Genomic DNA, 20,216 nt, shown 5'->3' on the forward strand with positions numbered 1-20,216 from the left:
ATTCAATCTGATTTAGAAATTAAGTTTGAGAATTAAATCTTAGTTAAAGTTTTATTTACTTCAACATTTATTGTTTATACAGACTTTTTTTGAAGTTATGTTAGCAGTAGGTTTCTTGTATAGAAGGTTTTTTAAATTGGAATTCTTAAATTAAATGTATATGATATTACTTATTCATTTTAATGATTATTATTATTGGTTATAATATTCAAATTGTTTCCGAAATTGTTTACAACACTAAAGACATGAATTTAGATCAAATAAAAACTTTCCTTATAGAACGTTTGAGATAAAACTAAGGTGCTACAGTACAAGATTCAAGCAAACTTAAAGATTGGAATAATTAAGCTTCAACTTTTTAGATATAAAAATATAGAAGAATTTTGAAATTCAACATCAACACGTAAACACTCGAAATGTGTAGACATCTTCAGATCAAAAGTTTTCTCTTGGAGTGCATCTAAAGCTAGAACAATGAGTACAGGGAGAGCAAGCAAACCTAGATAATAGGTTCAAGCTTCTACGTTCAAATATATATAAGTAAAAGAAAGGTTTTCAAAGTCTTCATAATAAGAGTTTCTTTTTGGAGTGTCTAATACCAAAATGATGAAGTGCAAATTCAACTTCCAGCGATCTTTTCAAAAATTATATAAAGGGCTAGAAGTCAAATAACAAAAACACAAAAGTATATATAATAGGAATACAAGTTTACAAGAACACAAAAGAAAGTCATTTTGTACAGATTACAAATATTATATTTGATATAGAGCGTCTAGTCATTCGAGTTGTGAGTTATTCATTATAAATTCTTCACTTTGTGAAGTATACCCAATGAGCTTTGATTGCTCTCTTTTTTTAGAGCGTTTTTCTCATATCTTGAGAGCTCTTAGTCTCAGGGGGATATTAGGACTGGAGAGGTGAGAATACTTGTACCTAGAGAGGTGTAGAATACTTGACGTACCTAGATAGGTGAAAATACATGTACTTGGAGAGGTAGACTACTTGGTGTACCTGGAAAGGTGAGAGTACTTATACCAGGAATATGTAGAATACTTGGTGTACTTGGAAAGGTTAAAATAATTGTTCCTGGAGAGGTGATGAAACTCAGTATACCTTGAGATGTCAGAATAATTGTTCTTGGAGAGGTATTGAAACTCGTTGTAACCAAAGTGATTTTGGTTAGTAAAAAGCTCTTAAGTGGTTTATTAAGGGGACTGGACGTAGCCCAAGTAGTAAGGTGAACCAATATAAATTTGTGTCTACTTTTCTCTTCTCTTTACTTCTCTTCTTAGATGTTGTTTTACTTTATCTTTAGATTTTCGATTTAAGTTCAAGCTCCATTCAACCACTTTCTGAAGTCAATTATTGCTACACTTTCTACCCTCTTCGTGAACAAGTATGGAACTTATGGCCAAGTTGGAGACTGACAAGTATAGTAAAAAAGTTTAATGGAGCGATGGACTTATAAGTATCGATAGTGAGGAGATATCTCTCTTTATATTCTAAAACAATTTTCACATTTAACATCTCACTCGAACTATTTTGTTCCTTTGAGGGGACTAAAGAAGGGTTTTGCTTTCTTTGCAAGTTTAGGGAGAAACCATAATAGTGCCACAAGTTTCGTATTAAGACATTAGACCTCCTTTACATTACTTGGACTTCTCATAGTTAAGATTGTCTCTTACTTATCAGGATTAACTCTTATTCCCTACTAGGTGATCATGAAGGCAAGGAGTTTTTCTCTGCTAACTCTAAAAAAACATTTTTTTTGAGTTAAAACGCATGTTATGCTTCCTAACCTTGTTGAAAACTCTTTCCAAATGGGCAGGGTGATCCTCTGTCTTTACCAATTTGACCACCATATCATCAACATATACCTCCATTATCTCACCAATCAGTTCCTTAAAGACTTCGTCCATGAGATGCTGATGCGCTGCACCAACATTTTTTTAACTCAAACGCCATAACTTTATAACAAGAATTAGATCCCTTAGTTATGAAAGTTGTTTTGTCTTCATCAATGTATATGTTCGACAAAGTGCATGTGTCCTTGAGTCACTTTGGAACTTTTTAAATTGAATAGAATTAAGTTTTACTAAATATTAATTTAATAAGTGGTCTTTTTTTCTTCTAAATTTATATAGTTGGGAAAGAAGTGCTGAAAAAGAAATTAAAGTTTCACTAGAAGCATATAAAAATGTTCACTTTTTATATGCATTTAATTTTATGGAATATTGTTAATAGTTGTAATTTGTCATTGTTAAAATAAAATTTCCAAAATTAATCATTTAAAAGTTTAAAATTTTAAATATCTTATAAATTAGTGTCTAAAATATTTTTTTATTTTTGTGTTAATATACCTATCATTTGATTTTACTACGTAGTTGTTACTTCTATGTTCCTCTCAAACTAGACAATTAACTTATTCATCTCTCCAATTCATTTAGTTGTATTTTTCTGTCTCAAACTAGGCAATTAACTTATTCATATCTCCAATTTATTTCAACTTATCACTCAACTCACTTTTGGAGAACAAAAGAGCAAGTTAACATACTAGTTAGAAAAGATTCGAGTAGACAAACACAAATTGATCAATGAATTAGATATGAGAACATAAAAATAATAGTTACATCATTCCATTATCAAAGAGAATCGAACAGTAAAATATTTAAACTATATTAGAATCAAACAATAAAGTATTTTGATTACTCAATAAAAAAGTAATTTTAATAAAAGTTTAATTAAAAGTATTTAAAATTATAAGATACTTAAAACTTAATTAAATCTAATTTTAATATATTTTGAGATCACCTGTGTTGAAATTGCTTGACTATTAAATTTTGATTAATAATTTTTAGTTTAGAAAGTTAGACAAATTTCATGAAAATTAAAGAATTAGATTAAGAATGAATCAAAATATCCAATCCATCATTCATTAACCTTTTGCTGTCAGTTGTAAAGTGCAGTCCTCTTTAGAGATGGAAAGCGCAGTTCTTTATTTTTATTTCAACCTTAACTGATGGCACTAATTTAATAATATGCAAGTCGAGCATCGATCCAACACATTACCGAAGTACACGAGGTTCATAGAAGAGCTGGAAACAAATTTAACTCGAATGAGCATCCGCCCACACGCTGGAATGCAACAAAATTAGCCACATAATAAATCAATTATACAAAAATGATCTTAAAACTTCCATTTGACAACTCTACATAATTTGCCAACTAAGGTACGAGGAAAAATCTACTGCTGGCAAAGGTAAACTACACCTACACGTGGTACCTTTGCATGATAAGCTATCACTATTGTTGTCAACTATATCATCCAACCGTTGTAACGGTTTCAAGATCAACAATTCAAGGCTTCAGTGCACACAAATTTCTATATTTCCCTCAATGAAATGGTTAGAACTCAAAATTTTGATATGACGAGTTCTTACCAGTACTTGCCGGCAGCATATATGCAAAATTAAACTAAAAAATTGCTCTAGTTTCTAAAAAAATATTATTGCAGAATATAATGTCTTCTAGAGGAAGATGTTGATTTCCTTTTCGGTCATCTCCAAGACATGGTCTCTTGCATCAGCCAAGGCACCCTACATGTGAAGTATATTCAGACGCATGAAAATAAAATAAAATGAACGGTAGAACTGAGCAAAAATAATAGCAATACCACAATATACATCACCTGCCCAAATTTTGTAAGGAAATTACTTGCAATGTTAAGGGATGTGACAGCTACATCATCATTAGACTTCAGTGCTTGAGCAATAGCAAAAGCTCCATCGTCCTGTGAATCAGACAACATTAGAGACAATATAATTTCTTTAGGAACCAAAAAAAACAACATCCGTACCCTTATTTCATTAAATCCTAAATCTAGAGAGGTTAAAGCTTCATTAACCACTTTCAAGCTGCGAGCCAGGCTTTGTGCACCCTGCAGTAGTTGATTCATAAAATAATAACATACTCAGATTGAGTGGCGAAGGAAAAAAGAGATTAAAGGGAAAAATGATTCAAGGTACTGAAAACAAACTTCATCTCGTAGTCCGTTCGCTCGCAAATCCAAAATTGATATTGTGGTATTATATTTTAAAGCATCTGCAATGAACTCTGCCCCTTTTGCTCCTATCTATAAAGTTATTCTGTGTTACAAATAAAAGTTATAACAAACAATTGTCGGGTAGTTCATGGAAAAAAGTTTACCTGGCACCAACCAAGCTTAAGGGTTTTTATGTTCCCATGAAACTTAAGGACTTCAGCCAAGGCCTTTGCTCCGTCTGGTCCAATGGGATTATAACTAAGCTCCAACTAAGAATGAGACAAAATCTGTATTAGCGTATAGAAAAGACAATTAGACAAAGATGAGAAACTAAATAACTGATGAGGCTTACAGTGGTAATAACTAAATTATCTTTTAAAACTTGAGCAACGGCATTAACACCACCAGCACGAATGTTATTTCCACCCTGCAATATTTGCACTCAGACAAGTCATGTCCCAAGCAATAGTATTACATTACAGCCTCGATGCTTTTGTTTTTTCTTTTGTTAAATGACCAGAGCAGGGGAGTAACAAGCCATGTACAAAGAGAAAACATTAAGGAAGCAAAATAGGATCTCTTCTTACCAGATCCAATGTTGTTATTGACCGATTTTCCTTTAAAGCAGCTGCAATTTTTTCAGCTCCCTGAAAATTATACACAACCAGTTAATGAATATAATCAGAACTCACTGTCCTCTTAAAAATCTGTCTTTGCAGAACTATTAATTTTGTTGTAGCAGTTGTTACTGCGGGAAAACCAAAACATAAGTTTTCGCAGGTATTGCAATTTGGACATACACGGTGACGCATGATTATTCTGAGTTATACACATCAATTTACTATTCATATACTTGGTAGTTTATGCATCATATACGTGATATTTTGACAGAATGGCATGCAAATTATACTGATAAGTTATGGAAAAAACAATACTTAAACATCTTAAGGATCCTAATTACTGTATGACCTCACACTGTGACACAATATCAAGATTTATAATCTCGTGTGAAATAGGGGACAGAATACCTCATCACCAATGTCATTCATGTAAAGGTTCAACCACAACAGGCTTCTGCACTTCCTAACATACTCAGAGACATGGAATGCACCTTTAGCTGTTAACGAGTTGTTGCCTATGTCTAGAAGTGTAAGTTTCCCTTTAGAACAAATACTGCTTGTCAGTTAATTGTATAACACTAAAGTGGAATTGTGGAAGCATAAATGACAGTCAAGATCAGACATTAGTACAAGTTAACCTTTATGTGAAGATAATCCCGCCATCAAAGATCGGATTCCTTCATCTCCAATAGAATTTCCATGCAAATGAAGTTCCTGTCCATATATTAAAGTTCAGGGTAAATAGTTATTGTTTAAGCTGCAGCCAAATATTTTTCTAGAAGATGCAGCAACATTTTGTAATTGTGACAAGATCATAAATGTTGAAGCGTTAGCTCTCAATTTTTCCAAGATACGTTTTGGAATTTCAGATGTTCTGTATGAAAATTCATGATAACATTGTGTTCTATACAGTACATGTTTTGGTACTGGATAAGATAACTAGATCTAGTGGAAAAGGTGGGAATTCTGAAAGCTATACCAAGAACTTAAAAGAGTGAATGAAATGTTGAGCATTTCATCCAAAAGAAAACAAGAATAGTACCCTTAACGACTTGTTGCTCTCAAGTGCTTTAGCCAATGCATTAGCCCCCAAAGCACCACCATAATTGCCACTTGAATAGTGATAATGTTGGAAGAATTCACAAAAGAGGAAAAGAATAAAGTAATGAGCATAAAGATCTACTCAAAAACAATTCCAAGGGAATTGTAACATCAAAAGCATGAAGATCATAAATTAAACTGCTACTTCTTCAAAATTTTGGGGAGAATACTTAATGTGACAATCTTACTCACTTGAGATGTATATTTCGTATACTGTTATTCTCAAGAAGTGCTCCAGCCAGACTTGAAAATCCCTGCCTCCATTTCCAAGAAAGAAATTAAAATAATATTTGGACACTCACTTCTACGCTCTTAGAATAAGCTTAGGTAAATTCCATACAGAATATTCAATCATGTTATTGTTCAGTTCAAGAACCCGCAAACTTGAATTTTTCTTCAACATTTCAGCAATAGCTTTTGCACCCTGCATAATACAGTTAGCATTTCTTAGTTCCATTTGGTAGCCATTCTATGACAAATACGAATCACCAAGCTAACCTCATCACCCAAGTTAGCACTGTTTAACTGGAGCTTCTCAATGCTAGAGTTATTCGCCAATATGTCACATAAGCACTGTGAAGAGTGAACAAGGATATTAAGAGTCAACAGTTAAAAACAATATTTATACATAAGTATATGACAATGAATCAATGATCAGCACTAACTGTCAACAAAGTTATAGTCTTTTATCTGTTTGAGAGAGGATAGAGATGGGTTATAAACATATCTCAAACACAATTCTAATAATCATCATGGTTAGCTACGTAAGCTATAAGCTTCTTAATCTTTACACCGTGGTTCTTTATGGCAAAAGAGAAATGAATATATACTAGGAATTACAGTTTCAGAGGGGATCTTTGCGCCATAGCTATTCATGTCATCCTGCATATGCTTGATATAGGATTGCAGATTACACAAGCTCATACATAGCTATTCATGCCATCCTGCATATGCTTGATATAGGATTGCAGATTACACAAGCTCACACAGTGAACAAATATGGCTATGTATGTATGTCAGTTTTATAATAATCCATTGTACTCCTCCTCTGCACTTGAATGGATACCTAACTAGCCACAAGAATGATACGCAACAGATTGAACTTATTCCAAAGGAGTTATAGTACCCTAAAACAGTTAACTAGGCTCCAATAAAATATTTGACTTGTTCTTTCTTGTATAATATTCAATATTATATTTGATTGAAAACAACCCTCATAAACGTAAGAAAAATAGCAAATACAGAGATGCTATTTATACACATCAAACTCAATTTATTGTGCAACAGTAATAATTATGAAATTTTAGAAGGCTAACAAGGATAATTACAGGACCAGTCAATAACAAAGCCCGATGCCAACAATTTTAATGACTTGTTTAAAGAAAAAGTAGTCTAGAATTATATAAGCAAAGGTATCGCAAGCTGTTAGCCTACCATGCCACCCCTAGATGTCCACCTTCCTTCACATTATTCGGACATAGAAATAAGAATGTAAATTGAATAGTTCATTACAAAGTTTTCATTTTTGAGATATCAGAGTTCAAAAAAATAAACTAAGACTGCACTTGATCAAAACAAAGATCGGGATTTTCATAATTGCTCCATCTTCCAGAAGCATGTAAGAAGTAGCAAGAATTTTTTTACTCTTAATAATAAGAACAAGAACAACATTAACAACAACAATAATGAAGATTATGAATTAATAAAGGAAAATAAGGACCTCTAATATAAATAAATGCATGAGCCTTTATCTAAATCGTTATAATCTATCATGAGCATGGTATCAAAGCCTGAGTGACCAACTGGTCAATAGATGTCACCCCAATTACTAAATAAAGGTTGAACTTCATGTATGTTGGCAAGTACACTGCCACATTTAAAAGCCCAAATGGCTCTTGTCTAACAAAAACATATGTGTATGAACATAAGTGTGTTATTGACATAAGTGTATAAACACACAACTTTCATAAAAATCATCCTAACATATGTTTTGAGGACCTTTCAAATAATTATATAAAATAAAGGAACTGTAACAATAATGAACCCAAATCCTGAATTCAGAGAAACACTTGGGACTGACCTTGGCACCTTCATCTTCAACTAGATTTCCTGAAAGATCAAGAGTCTTCAAAGTGATGTTTGATTGAAGAACGCCATCGAAAGCCCTCAACCCAGCTGCAGTTATTCCATTTGCAGCAAAACTAACTTCCTCTGCAGTCTTTTGTAAAAAGATATATTTAGCATGTGTTCAAAGAGAGAGCACCAAAACTTTGTTATGAACTATAGATCACACAATGAGATTTTGAACCAAAACCCAACTTCCACACAGCAAATTTCTCTATAAACAAGATTTGGCTGATATAGATTATAAAGGATATACAAGCTTCTGTGCAATCTTGTACTGTATTAAATTAATAATTTATATATTTCTCAGTTAATTAAATAAATAAGGGTAATTAATAAATTATAACATATATGATCCTGAAGCAATATAATTCTATTTGAAAATCTGGTCTATCCAATGTGTTCTCAAATCCTCTGTTGGAAATAGGAATATTTTCATAGATATGTTAGCTTCTATAATGTTTATTTTTTCCAAGTAACCTAGATAATTTATGATAGATGTATCCAGCATTATTGAAAAAGGGCCATGGCAGCACCACAACATGGCAGTGGCAAATTGGTTTTGCATAGTGGCTCATGGCAACCGCATTGGACATCATGAAGTAGTGGCTTATATGCTCTATTTCCAGGTTATACATATTGGGTCCGTCCAATAAGTTCTTTTGAAAAAGGTTGGGCCATACAACCCAACCCAAACCCAAACAACATCAAAAAATAACCAGACGCGCCTCACCTCAATCTCCTCTAGTTCACTCACCCCACGCTGCTGCAGCCTCCTCTGATTCCAGTGCAACGGCACCACAGTCCCACTCAGCATCATTGCTGTCCTGCCACCACTGTCTCACACCTCTGTCATCTTGGCATCTCCCTCTTGTTGTCATTGTCTTGCTGCTACATCCACCTTTAGTTCCACCACAAATCCTCTTTCTTTTTTCTTTATATTTCCTCTTGATCAGGCACCACCCACCCACCCTAACTTCTTTTTCTCTTCTTCTTTTCCACTCAATGCTTATTCTATGAATATCTAAAACCTTTGATCACCTATTTTTCAGCAACCCATGGAAATTGAACAAGGTAGATCAAGAACATCCAATAAAAATGACTTGGGTTGGAAACATTGTCATCTGATGGATGAATCAATCTTAGATGCAATTTGTAATTGTTGTGGAAAAATTATGAAAGGGAGAATTACAAGAACGAAAGAACAGCAAATGGCAAGTAAGGGAAATGTTACAACTTGCACCAAGACTTCAAAGAATGTCTGAGAAGAGCTTTGGAAATTATTTAAAATAAATAAATAAAAAGCGCCCACCTCCTCTATAAATCCTACACATAGTGCGGCTGATGATAATAATGAGTGACGATGAAGCTGAAATTTCCATATCTAGAAATGATAAGGGGACAACAGTGGTGATAAAAAAGCGGCCAATGATATTTTTTGTAGAAATCCAACTATTGCAATAGAGAAAAGAAAAAAGGAGAAACTAACACAAGCTAGTACCAAAGATGCATCTGACAAAAATTTAAAGGCATCAATGCATCAATATATTGCCCGTTTTTTGTACCAAGTACACTTGTCACTCAACCATATAAGATTGAAGGGCTTTCAAGATATGATCGATGTTATTAATGCTTATGGGACCAAATTCGCCAACTCCTACAAATTATGAAATTAGAGTTCCACTACCCAACAAGGAGATCGATTACACTGAGAAATTATTGAAAGATCATAAAATGCAATTGAGAAAATATAATTGTTTTATTATGTTAGATGCATGGAGTGACCAGAAGCAATAATATTTGATTAATGTTTTGGTGAACTCTCGAGTAGGAACAATGTATGTGAAATATAATGACGCCACCAAATTTGTGAAGACAAGTGAAAAGTTATTTGAGATGCTTGATGCCCTTGTGGAGTAGATTGAAAAAGAGAATCTTGTTCCAGATATAGCAGATAATAAAAGCAATTATGTGTTAGCTGGTAAGGTGTTGGAGGAGAAAAGACCCCATCTATATTGGACTCCTTGTGCAACCCATGCATAGATTTGATGTTTGAAGACATTAGGAAGTTTCCTTAACTAAAAAAGAAAATTAAAGGGGAGTTAGTCTTGTTGGCTTTATCTATAGCCATTGTAGTTGAGTTTGTTGACACAATTCACAAATAAGAGGGAATTGAGAAGGCATGTGGTTACACAATTTGCTACTACTTATTTATCATCACAAAGGTTGCATAAAAAGAAAGGAAATTTGAGAAAGTTGTTCACTTTAGATGAATGGAGCAAGAACAGGTTACCTAAGGAAGCTAAGGAGAGAGAAGCTACAAAAAATTATCTTTGCCTTCATTTTGGAATCATGTGATTTTTACTCTCAAAATCATGACTCCTTTTGTTTATGTACTTTGCCTTATGGATGTGTAAAGAAACACAGTTATGGGTTATATATATGATACATAATAGAGAAGGCTAAGGAAACAATAATGAAGTCTTTCAATTACAATGAAACTAAATACAAGAATGTATTTACTATTATTGATAATAGATGGACATATAAACTTCATCGCCCATTGCATGTTGTTGGTCACTTTTTGAAACCATAATTCTATTATAACAACCCAAGAATGGAATATGATTTGGAAGTTACCAATGGGTTGTATGCGTAGACAAGTGGTTTGTGCCAAATAAATATGAGCAACAAATTTTTTTTAACTTAGTTGCCCTTTATAAAAGTGGAAGTGAAATCTTTAGTGATGATTTTGCCAAAGAATCAAGAAAGGCCACAGATCTAGATGAGACACTTCAACACTTTAATAGAAGTTATTCTAAGTGTTCTAAGTTGCGCCAAGTTATAAAGATTAAATTAAGTTACTTTCTTTGTTTTTATAGCTCAATGGTGGAAGAATTATGGTCACACAACTCCAAACTTGAACACACTAGGAATAAATATCTTAAGGTGACATGTAGCTCATCAGGATGTGAGCGCAATTGGAATGTATTTGAGCAAGTAATAATTATTGTTGATGGTTCATCATTTTTGCAGAAAGTAGGAAGAAATTGTTGGATCGAGTGCTTACCATTAGGCCAAAACTTATATTTTATAACCAAGGTGCAACTCTTTCTAGTTAAGAGAATAGTAGCCCAAGTGTCACGATTCGATTGTGATTTGGCCCACCTAACCTCTATCACAAGACAATTGAAGCACCCTGCAACAATCTCCTTCTTAGCAATTGTCCTACTAGGAATCAAACTCTTCAATTGTAACTCAACTCACCTAGTCTACATCATGGGATAATTGTGCAACCCACAACAATATCTTCCTAAACAATTGTCCCACTAGGAATAGAACTCATGACCCTAGCTTTAATACCAATTATTGGCTCTAATATCAAGGCACAACTCTTTCTAGTTAAGAGTGTCGCAACCCAAGCATTGCAAATCGATTGTGACTTAGGCCACCTAGACAATTGATGCACCCTGTAACAGAAACTAATTAACATTTTACTTATTCACAATTCAAAGTCATTCAAAAAAGAGGAATAGGTTTGACCATAAAAAATGACATGATTGGTAACATAAAAAATAACCAACAACTTGCTCAAAGATACAATATTAGGGATGAAATTAACCATATTGTACTAAACAATGTTGTCAAACTCATAATTCGTAAAAGGATCGAAAAGGAGATAAAAGATCGTAACTCGACTCGTAAGAGTTACTAACATATGAAAAATAATATTCAATACATAATGTGTGCAACACCTTATCTGATGGAAGAGGACCAAGCACCCAAAAGAGCGTCTAGGACCAACCTTGCATGAAAGGCAACCAAGAGAGCGTTTAGGACCAACCTTGCATAAAGGGCACCCAAAAGAAGCGTCTAGGCCACACAAGGAGCGTCTAAGAGAGTTGACATCCAAGAAGGGTGACGTCCAAGAAGGCCCAACAAAGTGTAGCTTAGTCTTATTTGTGGTGTAAATAGCATAGCCTTATGAACCTTTGTTTAAATTCTGCAAATTAGGATTAAGGAGGAGTTAACCTAGATTAGCTACGGTTTCTAGAAGCTCTCCACTAATCTATGACGTCCACGTGCAAGTTAGAAGGCCATGTCCACCCATGTGCCATGTGCACCCATGTGCCATGTGCTCCATGTGCCTCCATGAGCTCCTTCATTTGCATGTCATTTAGATTACATTTCATTTGTATTTGGCTCTTCAAATTCCAGCCATCCAATCCTATATAAGGAGGTGTTTGGCTCTCATTTTGTAAGATTGAATAGAGTATTGTTATGCTGCCATACACTACTCCTTGCCTAGCATCTAGGTTTTAATCTTCACTTCATCCCCTTCAAAGGGGCTGGCCGAACCTCCCCAATTCCCCACTCTCATGCACCTTCAAGGCACCCATACTTCCTAGGAAGGCCTTGTTCCATCAACAACCATAAGCTTCCGCAAATTCACCCCAATTTCCACAAAAGAGAAGAGCTCAATGCCATCATTTGGTATCATGAGCTATGGTCTTCAAGAGATAAGTATCTCTTTGTATTTTTCTTTTTGAGTTCTTCTTTCTCCAAGTTGTTCATCTTTATTCCAAGTTGTCTTGTTTTTTTTGTGTTTTAATATGATTTGAATGCTTGTTTATTCATTTCAATCTATTTTCAATTTTGTGTAGGATTCTTGATATCTTTGTGTTGCTGTTTTTTATTTTTAGGTATTTGAGTCTTGCTCGAAATTTCATTTGGGTCATATGATGTTCTTGAGTCTTTTCATTTTATGAATCCATAAGTTTTGTTTAAGTCATGTGTTTCCATATTTGTCAACAAATCCTAGTAGTATTCTTCTTGATTTATTTGTTTCTTGTTTTTTTTGTTTGAATGCTTGATCTGAAATCTGCTTTGTTTTGATCCTTTGGTGCTTTTTTAATTTTAGTTTGAGTTCTTATTTGTGTGTTAGATCCACACAAATTCCATTACACTAATTCCATTGTGTTTTTGTTGGTATATCATTCAGTTTTTGATTCCAGATTTCAGAATCCCCTGTTTTCACAAATCTGTTTTGGCTGTTTTGTTTTATGAAAATTAAATACATCATAAGAAAATTCTGAGCCTCTGGATTTCACTAGATTGAGGTGTTATCAAAAGAACAAAAAAAGAATCAGTTGAAAAAAAGAAATAGAAAAAAAAAGATAAATCTTACAAAAAAAGTGTGCAATCCTGACGCTACATCTGGCGGTTTTGAGCACTAATTTTAAAAAAAAATTATTAAAATTAATTGGTGCATGCGTTTTTTGTGAAACCAACGCCAAAAGTTTGTTAAGATCTTGATTTGTTTGTGTATCAATTTTCAAAAGCAAATACAAAAGAGCCAGCTCAGCATAAATCTTTAAAAGTCACGCATTCTGGACCACAACATTTTTCAGTGGTGCTGTTTTTGGTTTTTAAATCAAATCTAGTGCTATTCCTTAGGTTCCTTTTGTGTGTCATCCATTATTTGAGTGCCTTTTTATTTGCTTGTCTAATTTCATTTGAACTCTTTCTAGTTGTGTCACATTTAATTCCATTTGTGTGGTACTGTGTTTTCAAATTAATTTGTTTCTTGCTTTCTTTCTTTGACCTCTAAGCTTTGTGGTGGATTAAATATCAATTGGTACTTGTTGAGTGGGAATTGACTTGAGGGGTGCATGCGTGTTATAAAAAGGAGAACACCAAGGTGGGTACAGTGGTGCGATCGACGAGTGGCAGTGAGCGCAAGAGACGGCGACCAACGACGAGAGCAAGACAATGAAGACGACGACGTTGTGGCGAGCGTGAGTGATGACAAGCTGGTTTTCTTTCTTCTTTCGATTGGGGATTTTTCACTTTGGAGATTTCTCACTCTTGTAGAAGAGATATCACCTTTTGGGCCTTAAATTCTGACATTGGGCCTTAACTGGAGCGATCCAAGTTCCACCTAATTTGATCAAAAATGGTCACGCACGAATCACAATCCACCACTGAGCCATGCAGTGCCGCACTCCAATCTGCTCCGATCCAGATCATCAGCCGAGTCACATCGGTTGGCCCTCCAAACTTGCTGACTCGTGCGAGTATGCGAGTAAACTCACGATTTTGACAACATTGGTACTAAATGACATTGATGAGTGCACTCAGGTTAGTGGGGCAAGTAGATGATGATGTAGACAGAGAAATGAGTTTGTTTTTAATGATGATCCCACTCTTAAATGGGCAATTATTTGTGAAGCATAGATGTTGGAGAGCCAAAAAAATTTACAAGGAGAAAAGTAAGCAATAAAAGAATGCAATAATCAAGTGGTTGTATTGGTATTAGATCTTCCCATGCTATCACTAACTTGTCTCAAGGTTCATTTGGCTTCAGTTCTTTTCTTTTGCCGATTACTATTCTGTGTGAACAATACCAATTTTTCATCCAAACATCTTAGAAAAGGGAGTTTGTGCAATTATTGACTCTTACACTGATGTTGACTATGCAAGGTTGTGACTAATAGGAGGTTCACCACTGGATATTGTGCCTTTCATGGAGGAAATTTATTTACTTGGCGGAGTAAAAGGCAGAATGTTGGGGCTCAATCTTGTACCGGAACAGAGCTTTAAGCTATGGCATGAGGTAACTATGACCTACTTTGGTTGAAAGTTATTTTAGAAGACTTGGAGATTAAACATGATGGACTTAAAAGACTCTAACATAAATGATAAGTCAGCTATCAACATTGCTCAATCCTATTGAGATGAGCGATCAAAGCACATAGATTTAAAGAAGCATTTTGTCAAGGAAATTTTTTATTCAGATTGATTTGTACTCCATATGTACCTTCACAAAGTCAACTCACAAACATTCTTACCAGAGGATTATGCAGTTCACATTTGAAAGAATGGTATGCAAATTGGGAATGGAAAAGTATTTAATTTCCAGCTTGAGCGGGTGTGTTGGAAATCAGGATATTCAAGAGATTAGAGCTTTTGTTAATTTGTTCCAAGTAGCCTAGAGATTATAGCTAGGTTCAATAAATCTTAGGAATTACTTTTAATTGTTCTCTTGTAAATTGCTTTGCAATACTCTTGAATAAAAACAAGTCCATTCTGCTGGGTAGATAATACACTCAAGCATAATCAGAAAATATTTATTTCTCTTTTGTCACCCTTTCATTGGAGCATATTTTACAGACCAAAAGTGGAACCTCTGTCCAAATCCATTAAGTGTGCCTTTGCAGATACTGATATTAACTGACCATCTAACCCAAAACATTCAATCATAAAAACACTTGACCTTGAAAGATTACAAGACTAAGTGATTTAGGAAGCATGATTCATTCTCAGAAAGAACAGACATCATGCCATGCCACTGTAAGTTGCATACTTTTAAATGGATTCACTGACTCGTATCTCACCTTTCAACATGTATTAGCTCTACTGACCTTTACAGATACACTCACATCAGCTTCATATAACCTGCGAACCAACTAGCTAAAGCTCACAGATGGATTTATTTAAAGTAAATGTTGAAATATTCCAACCTTAAGTACATTGACTAAGCCATGATGACACTCTGATTTAAGTTATATACTTGGGGAAGATATACACTTAATAATTCAACGTGTTAAAAGGATCACAACAATAAAACGAATTCTGGGATTTTCCTTCGTGCCATTGTGTAAATGTGCCTTTTTTAAGCAAGGTATTACATGTGACATATGATAGTTACATTGACACTTATCTTTGGCTTTCAAAGATGTTCAAATTGATTCAATGTTCAGTAGATTTCTTCATTAGTAACTGAAGCAATGAATACTCAAATAATTCTGCAATATGACTGTACAGTAGGTAACATCACACATTATTAGTTTAATGACAGTATCAAAACAGGCAACTTATCTGTAAGCAATAAATATACAATGAAAATATGAAAGCAATGATAAATGGAGGATAGTTGTTACCTGGTTAAATGCCAAGCTCTCAGCAAGGAAGAATAATCCTTCATCTCCAAAGTTGCGCCCTGCCAAATTTTAAGTACGATAAATAAATTATTTTGGCTTTTATTTGTCAATTTATTTCTATGGTACCCACATTTTAAAATAGTCATGTCAACTGCAATGAAGCAAGAAATATCTAGTGTGTTATGAGTGATCAAAATATTATTTTTTATGTTTTGAAATGAACTAATTGGACTTAGAAATCAAATCATATGTATACGGTTTAAATTCTTTTACAAAATATATTAGCAATAAAAGAAATTCATTTAGTTAGGTAATTTACTTTATAACAGGTAACCCAGAAAAAGTTAAGTAATTTACTTTATTATCCTTGTTAAGATTGTGATTAAGTGGGAAACTAATAACAGCAAAATTGTCAATCAAATAATTAAAACTAAAATGAAATCAAATCCAGTCACAAAATGAGTATATTTATAGATTGATAAAAATCAAAAGGATTTCAAAAATCAAATCATTTTGTATTTCCTGAATTACCAAAAACATTATTTAACAAATCAATTCCTAAAAGTGTGAAAGGAAATTAAGTTGAAAAGAAAGAAAAAACAAGGAGACACAAACCTTCCTTTGGAAGATGTTACAGTCTTATAGATCGAGGAAAATCCAATATCAATTAGATTAGCCAATAAAAACTTTGGTATTCATGAAAACAAATGAATCAGATCCAGTCTAAAAATGGTGAAATAATAAAGTTATTTTGAAAAATTATCAAAGAAGAATCTTCATTATTGAATCTAAAGTGTTCCAGATAACCATAAATATCTTTCTCATTTATAAATTTTTCAATCCAGCCAGCATACCTGACATATCAATACTAGGAAATGCCCTCAATTCCCGAGCAAACTCATTGAGCTTCTGTTTAGATTGTCTCTCAATCTTTGCCCCAAGCTGGGATAACAAATTTGTACCAGCAGCAAAAGACCACTTCAGTCCTTGTGAAGGGGGTTGACTTTCCACAGGCGAAGATTTCAATTGTTGTTTCGGAGCTGGAACAAGAAGCTTCTCCACTAATTTCCAGATAACTGTAAGCTGAAAACAAGTTAGTACAACCACTATTATGAAATCTAACAAATAAGACAAGAGCAGCAACAACAAGGAAAAAGAACAGAAACATGCTAATAGCACCAAAACACTGATTAATTGTGAGAAGCAAGGATATTTCAAAATGTATACCCAACTAGAGTCAGATACTTGAATTAGATACTCGGTAGGAGAGATACACATGAAAATTTTCTTTACTTGAGTCATGGGAAGAGGGAATGGGTTACAGGAAAAATATTAATTTAAAATAAATTGTATTTAATACTAATAGGGCTTCAAAACATTAAAAGGGACAAGGAATTTCCAGGGAGACAAGAGGTGCCACAGCTGTAAATCATATCAAATACTTCTCAACCACCAATGCTTACCATACGACCTTGGAATGTATAATTTTTGCAGTTTTCGCTTCTTTGCAATACAAGTGAATATATTATAAGAACTTGAGCCTTCTATAATTCTAGTTTAGCTAATGAGTTGAAGCAAACAAATTCAATGATTGCATTGAGAAGAATGAGACAAATAGCTTGCAAACTCAAACTGGATTAAACTCAGTAAATTCACATAAATTTAGTCCAAATCATGACATGAGTCTGCTGTTATGTTAGCATGTTTATGCCGATGGGAAGAGATATGCCCCCAATGTGTCAGTTTTCATCTTAAAACTAATTGGCATTATGCGAAATTGTCAGTTTTACCTTTATTTTCTTCTCTTACAGGTCTCATATTGCCTGCTTCAATTCTTCCAATGACTTGTAACAGAAGAAAATAAGGGTAAAATGCATTTTACTTCTCCATAAACTAAAATCAACTCATGAAACTTAACTTTTAGAGAAGTAAGTGGAGAGAGCTTCTATGGAAGTTCAGTGTATTTGATTTTAACTTACGACATCAGCTCAGTTTTCCTTCTTTGATTTTTTTCACCCAAAAGTACTTGTAAGTTATAACTGACAATGTGCTAGAAGTAACCAACATCCGGTTCCAAATTCTGTCATTGATACAGAAAGTCACGTAGAAAGAAAAAAAAAACGTCTTTGGAATGTTAATTCATAATTGCCTACCACCGTTAAGAGAAAGTGTACCACGTGTTGGTCTAGCAACAAAGTGATAGTTAATCGGAATACGCCTACTCGAAATCGATACTGGCACGCACAGTTTCCATGCATCATAGATCAGAATGCAGGCAACGGTATAAACGACTAAAAAAGAGTACCGAAATAAAATAGCCAAAAAAAAGGAAAATTAAGCACTGGGTACCAAAAGTGAGGGCCACCAACACGGCGAAGGGGCCAACAACGTTGGCAATCTGCTTCACCGGAGCACTGGACAGCGGCGCGTTGGCCTGAGACTGGCGATAGACTCTGCGAGAACCGGCGGCGCGCGGGCGAGTTCCTTCCACACTGGAAGAAGCCCTGACCACAAAGCTTCCGAATCGCCCTCTCGGAGAACGCGTTCTCCGACAGTTCAGAGCGGGAAGCGGCGCAAATTGAGCGACGCCGGCCGCGGTGAAGGCTAGAGATTGCAAGCGCTGGTTGCGGAGGCGAACCTGCGAAAGCGTTAGGGTTTAAACGACAAAGAAGGAAAAAGAGGAGCGGTTAGTTAGGTGTGAGTGACGGAGTTGGTTACCTGCGGGTGAGAGTAAAGAGAGAGAGTGGAAGTGAAAGCCATAGCCTGTTATGAATGAAGGAGCATAGAAGAGAAGATAGATGAAAGAAGGAATCAGAGATATAAATAAGGAAATGGCATTTTGTGGAGATTTTGGCGGAGAGTGAGAAGACTGAATACAACAGAGAAGAATGGAGGAGCTGAGTAAGGTCCGTCGCTGTGAAGCATGTATCGGTGGTTCTATTGCCTTCTATTCTATCAACTCCTCTACTACAACTACTGCCAGCGATATTAACCAAAGGTAAGCTGGGTGTGTTGTCTGCGGGAGTCAATGGGCTCGCACGGCCCAATTCAAGAGCCACCGATAAGGCGACTCTTTCTTCCTGCACCTCCATACCTTCTTCTCTCACCTCCATAAGTTTTTAAATTTCCAAAAATTCTCCTTTATAATATTCTGGATTACATAATCCGGAATTTATTTTTCAAATTTGTAATTAGCTACTAGATTACATAATTCGGAAGCCATTTTTCAGATGCATGATTATTTTCCGGATTACATAATCTGGAAGTCTTATCTAACTTCCGGATTATGTAATCCGAAAGTCTTTTTTCAAATGAGTTTCCGAATTACATAATCCAGAATCTACTCTATGGGGGTGACACAAGAAGGACAAAAATATATTTTCATGTTATGTATGGAGGTGACAGAAGAAGATATGAAGGTGCAGGAAGAAACAGTCTGATAAGGCAAATGCTTTCAACACTCAACTTTCGGCTTCTTCTTCCTGCACCCCTATCTTTTTCTTCCTGCACCCTCACAATTTTCTAAATCTCGAAACTAGCCTTAACCTTTTATTTGAAAAAGGACACCGTGGTTATCGAAAATAGGATCTGGGAGTGTGCTACGGATTCAACAATTTAAAATTGAATATTTTTTCGGATGAGGGAGTGTTCGAGAAACAAATTTTGCATAAATTATTGTTTTCCGGATTGCTGAATCCAAAAGTCTAATTCTGTTACGGATTGGTGAATCCGGAATTTTTTTTTTTTAATTATGAATTTCTGAATCTGGAATGCATATTTCTGTTATGAATTGGTGGATCCGAAATGTCTTTTTAAATGATGAATTTTGAATGTATAATATATATTTTGAATTACGGATTGGTGGATCTGAAATTTTACCAGAAGTGCCAATCCAAAATTTTCCAGATTTTATAATCTAAAATGCAAAAAGAATAAATATAGTTCAAGTACATTTTAGGGTTTTTAAAAAATAATAGGGATAGTTTGGTCTTTGCATAACAGTGTGGGGGTGCAGGAAAAAATGAAGGGGTGCAACAAGAAACTGCCCCAACTTTTTGAACCTCCACCCTATACATTTTTAATTTTCCAAAAATGTTTTCCATTTTGAAAATGAAAATCTGGAATTTAAAAAATATATTTAGAAAAAAAAAATCTGAAATATATTATTATGTTCTGAAATAAAATTCCAGAATAGAATTCGGAAATCAAAATTTCATCATGGAAAAGTAATTTTAGAATTCTGCAAAATAATTTTGGAATGTAAAAATATGTTGGGTGTTTCTTCCTGTCCTCCGACAAAGTTCTTCCTGCACCCATCAATATCCAAAAATAAAATTTTACCCCTTTTTTAATGACTTCTAGATTAGCTTTTATGGAATATTCTCA

General features: G+C 34.5%; 1 protein-coding gene across 1 annotated transcript; it reads right to left on the bottom strand.

Annotated features, from left to right (window-relative positions):
• Positions 1-3,106: 3,106 nt before the first annotated feature.
• Positions 3,107-18,817, bottom strand: LOC137810670 (uncharacterized). The gene is made up of 18 exons (XM_068612058.1): positions 18,549-18,817; positions 18,180-18,468; positions 16,685-16,906; positions 15,831-15,889; positions 7,844-7,981; positions 6,262-6,336; positions 6,104-6,187; positions 5,956-6,017; positions 5,705-5,774; positions 5,301-5,376; positions 5,071-5,201; positions 4,630-4,689; positions 4,395-4,469; positions 4,207-4,311; positions 4,037-4,132; positions 3,857-3,937; positions 3,689-3,790; positions 3,107-3,596 (listed from the first exon to the last, which is right to left on the bottom strand). Exons 1-18 carry the CDS (start codon positions 18,588-18,590, stop codon positions 3,528-3,530), a joined length of 1,836 nt encoding a protein of 611 aa, XP_068468159.1. The 5' UTR covers positions 18,591-18,817; the 3' UTR covers positions 3,107-3,527.
• Between the last annotated feature and the right edge of the window lie 1,399 nt (positions 18,818-20,216).

The sequence above is a fragment of the Phaseolus vulgaris genome, chromosome 2 (genome assembly GCF_000499845.2).
Source record: "Phaseolus vulgaris cultivar G19833 chromosome 2, P. vulgaris v2.0, whole genome shotgun sequence".
Taxonomy (NCBI): Eukaryota; Viridiplantae; Streptophyta; class Magnoliopsida; order Fabales; family Fabaceae; genus Phaseolus; species Phaseolus vulgaris.

Coding starts and splice junctions, on each gene's coding strand:
- LOC137810670 (XM_068612058.1), bottom strand. CDS start 18,590: ATGGCTTTCACTTCCACTCTCTCTCTTTACTCTCACCCGCAG. Junction 18,469..18,548: donor CTCTTTACTCTCACCCGCAG/GTAACCAACTCC, acceptor ACGCTTTCGCAG/GTTCGCCTCCGCAACCAGCG. Junction 5,775..5,955: donor ATACGAAATATACATCTCAA/GTGAGTAAGATT, acceptor TCACTATTCAAG/TGGCAATTATGGTGGTGCTT.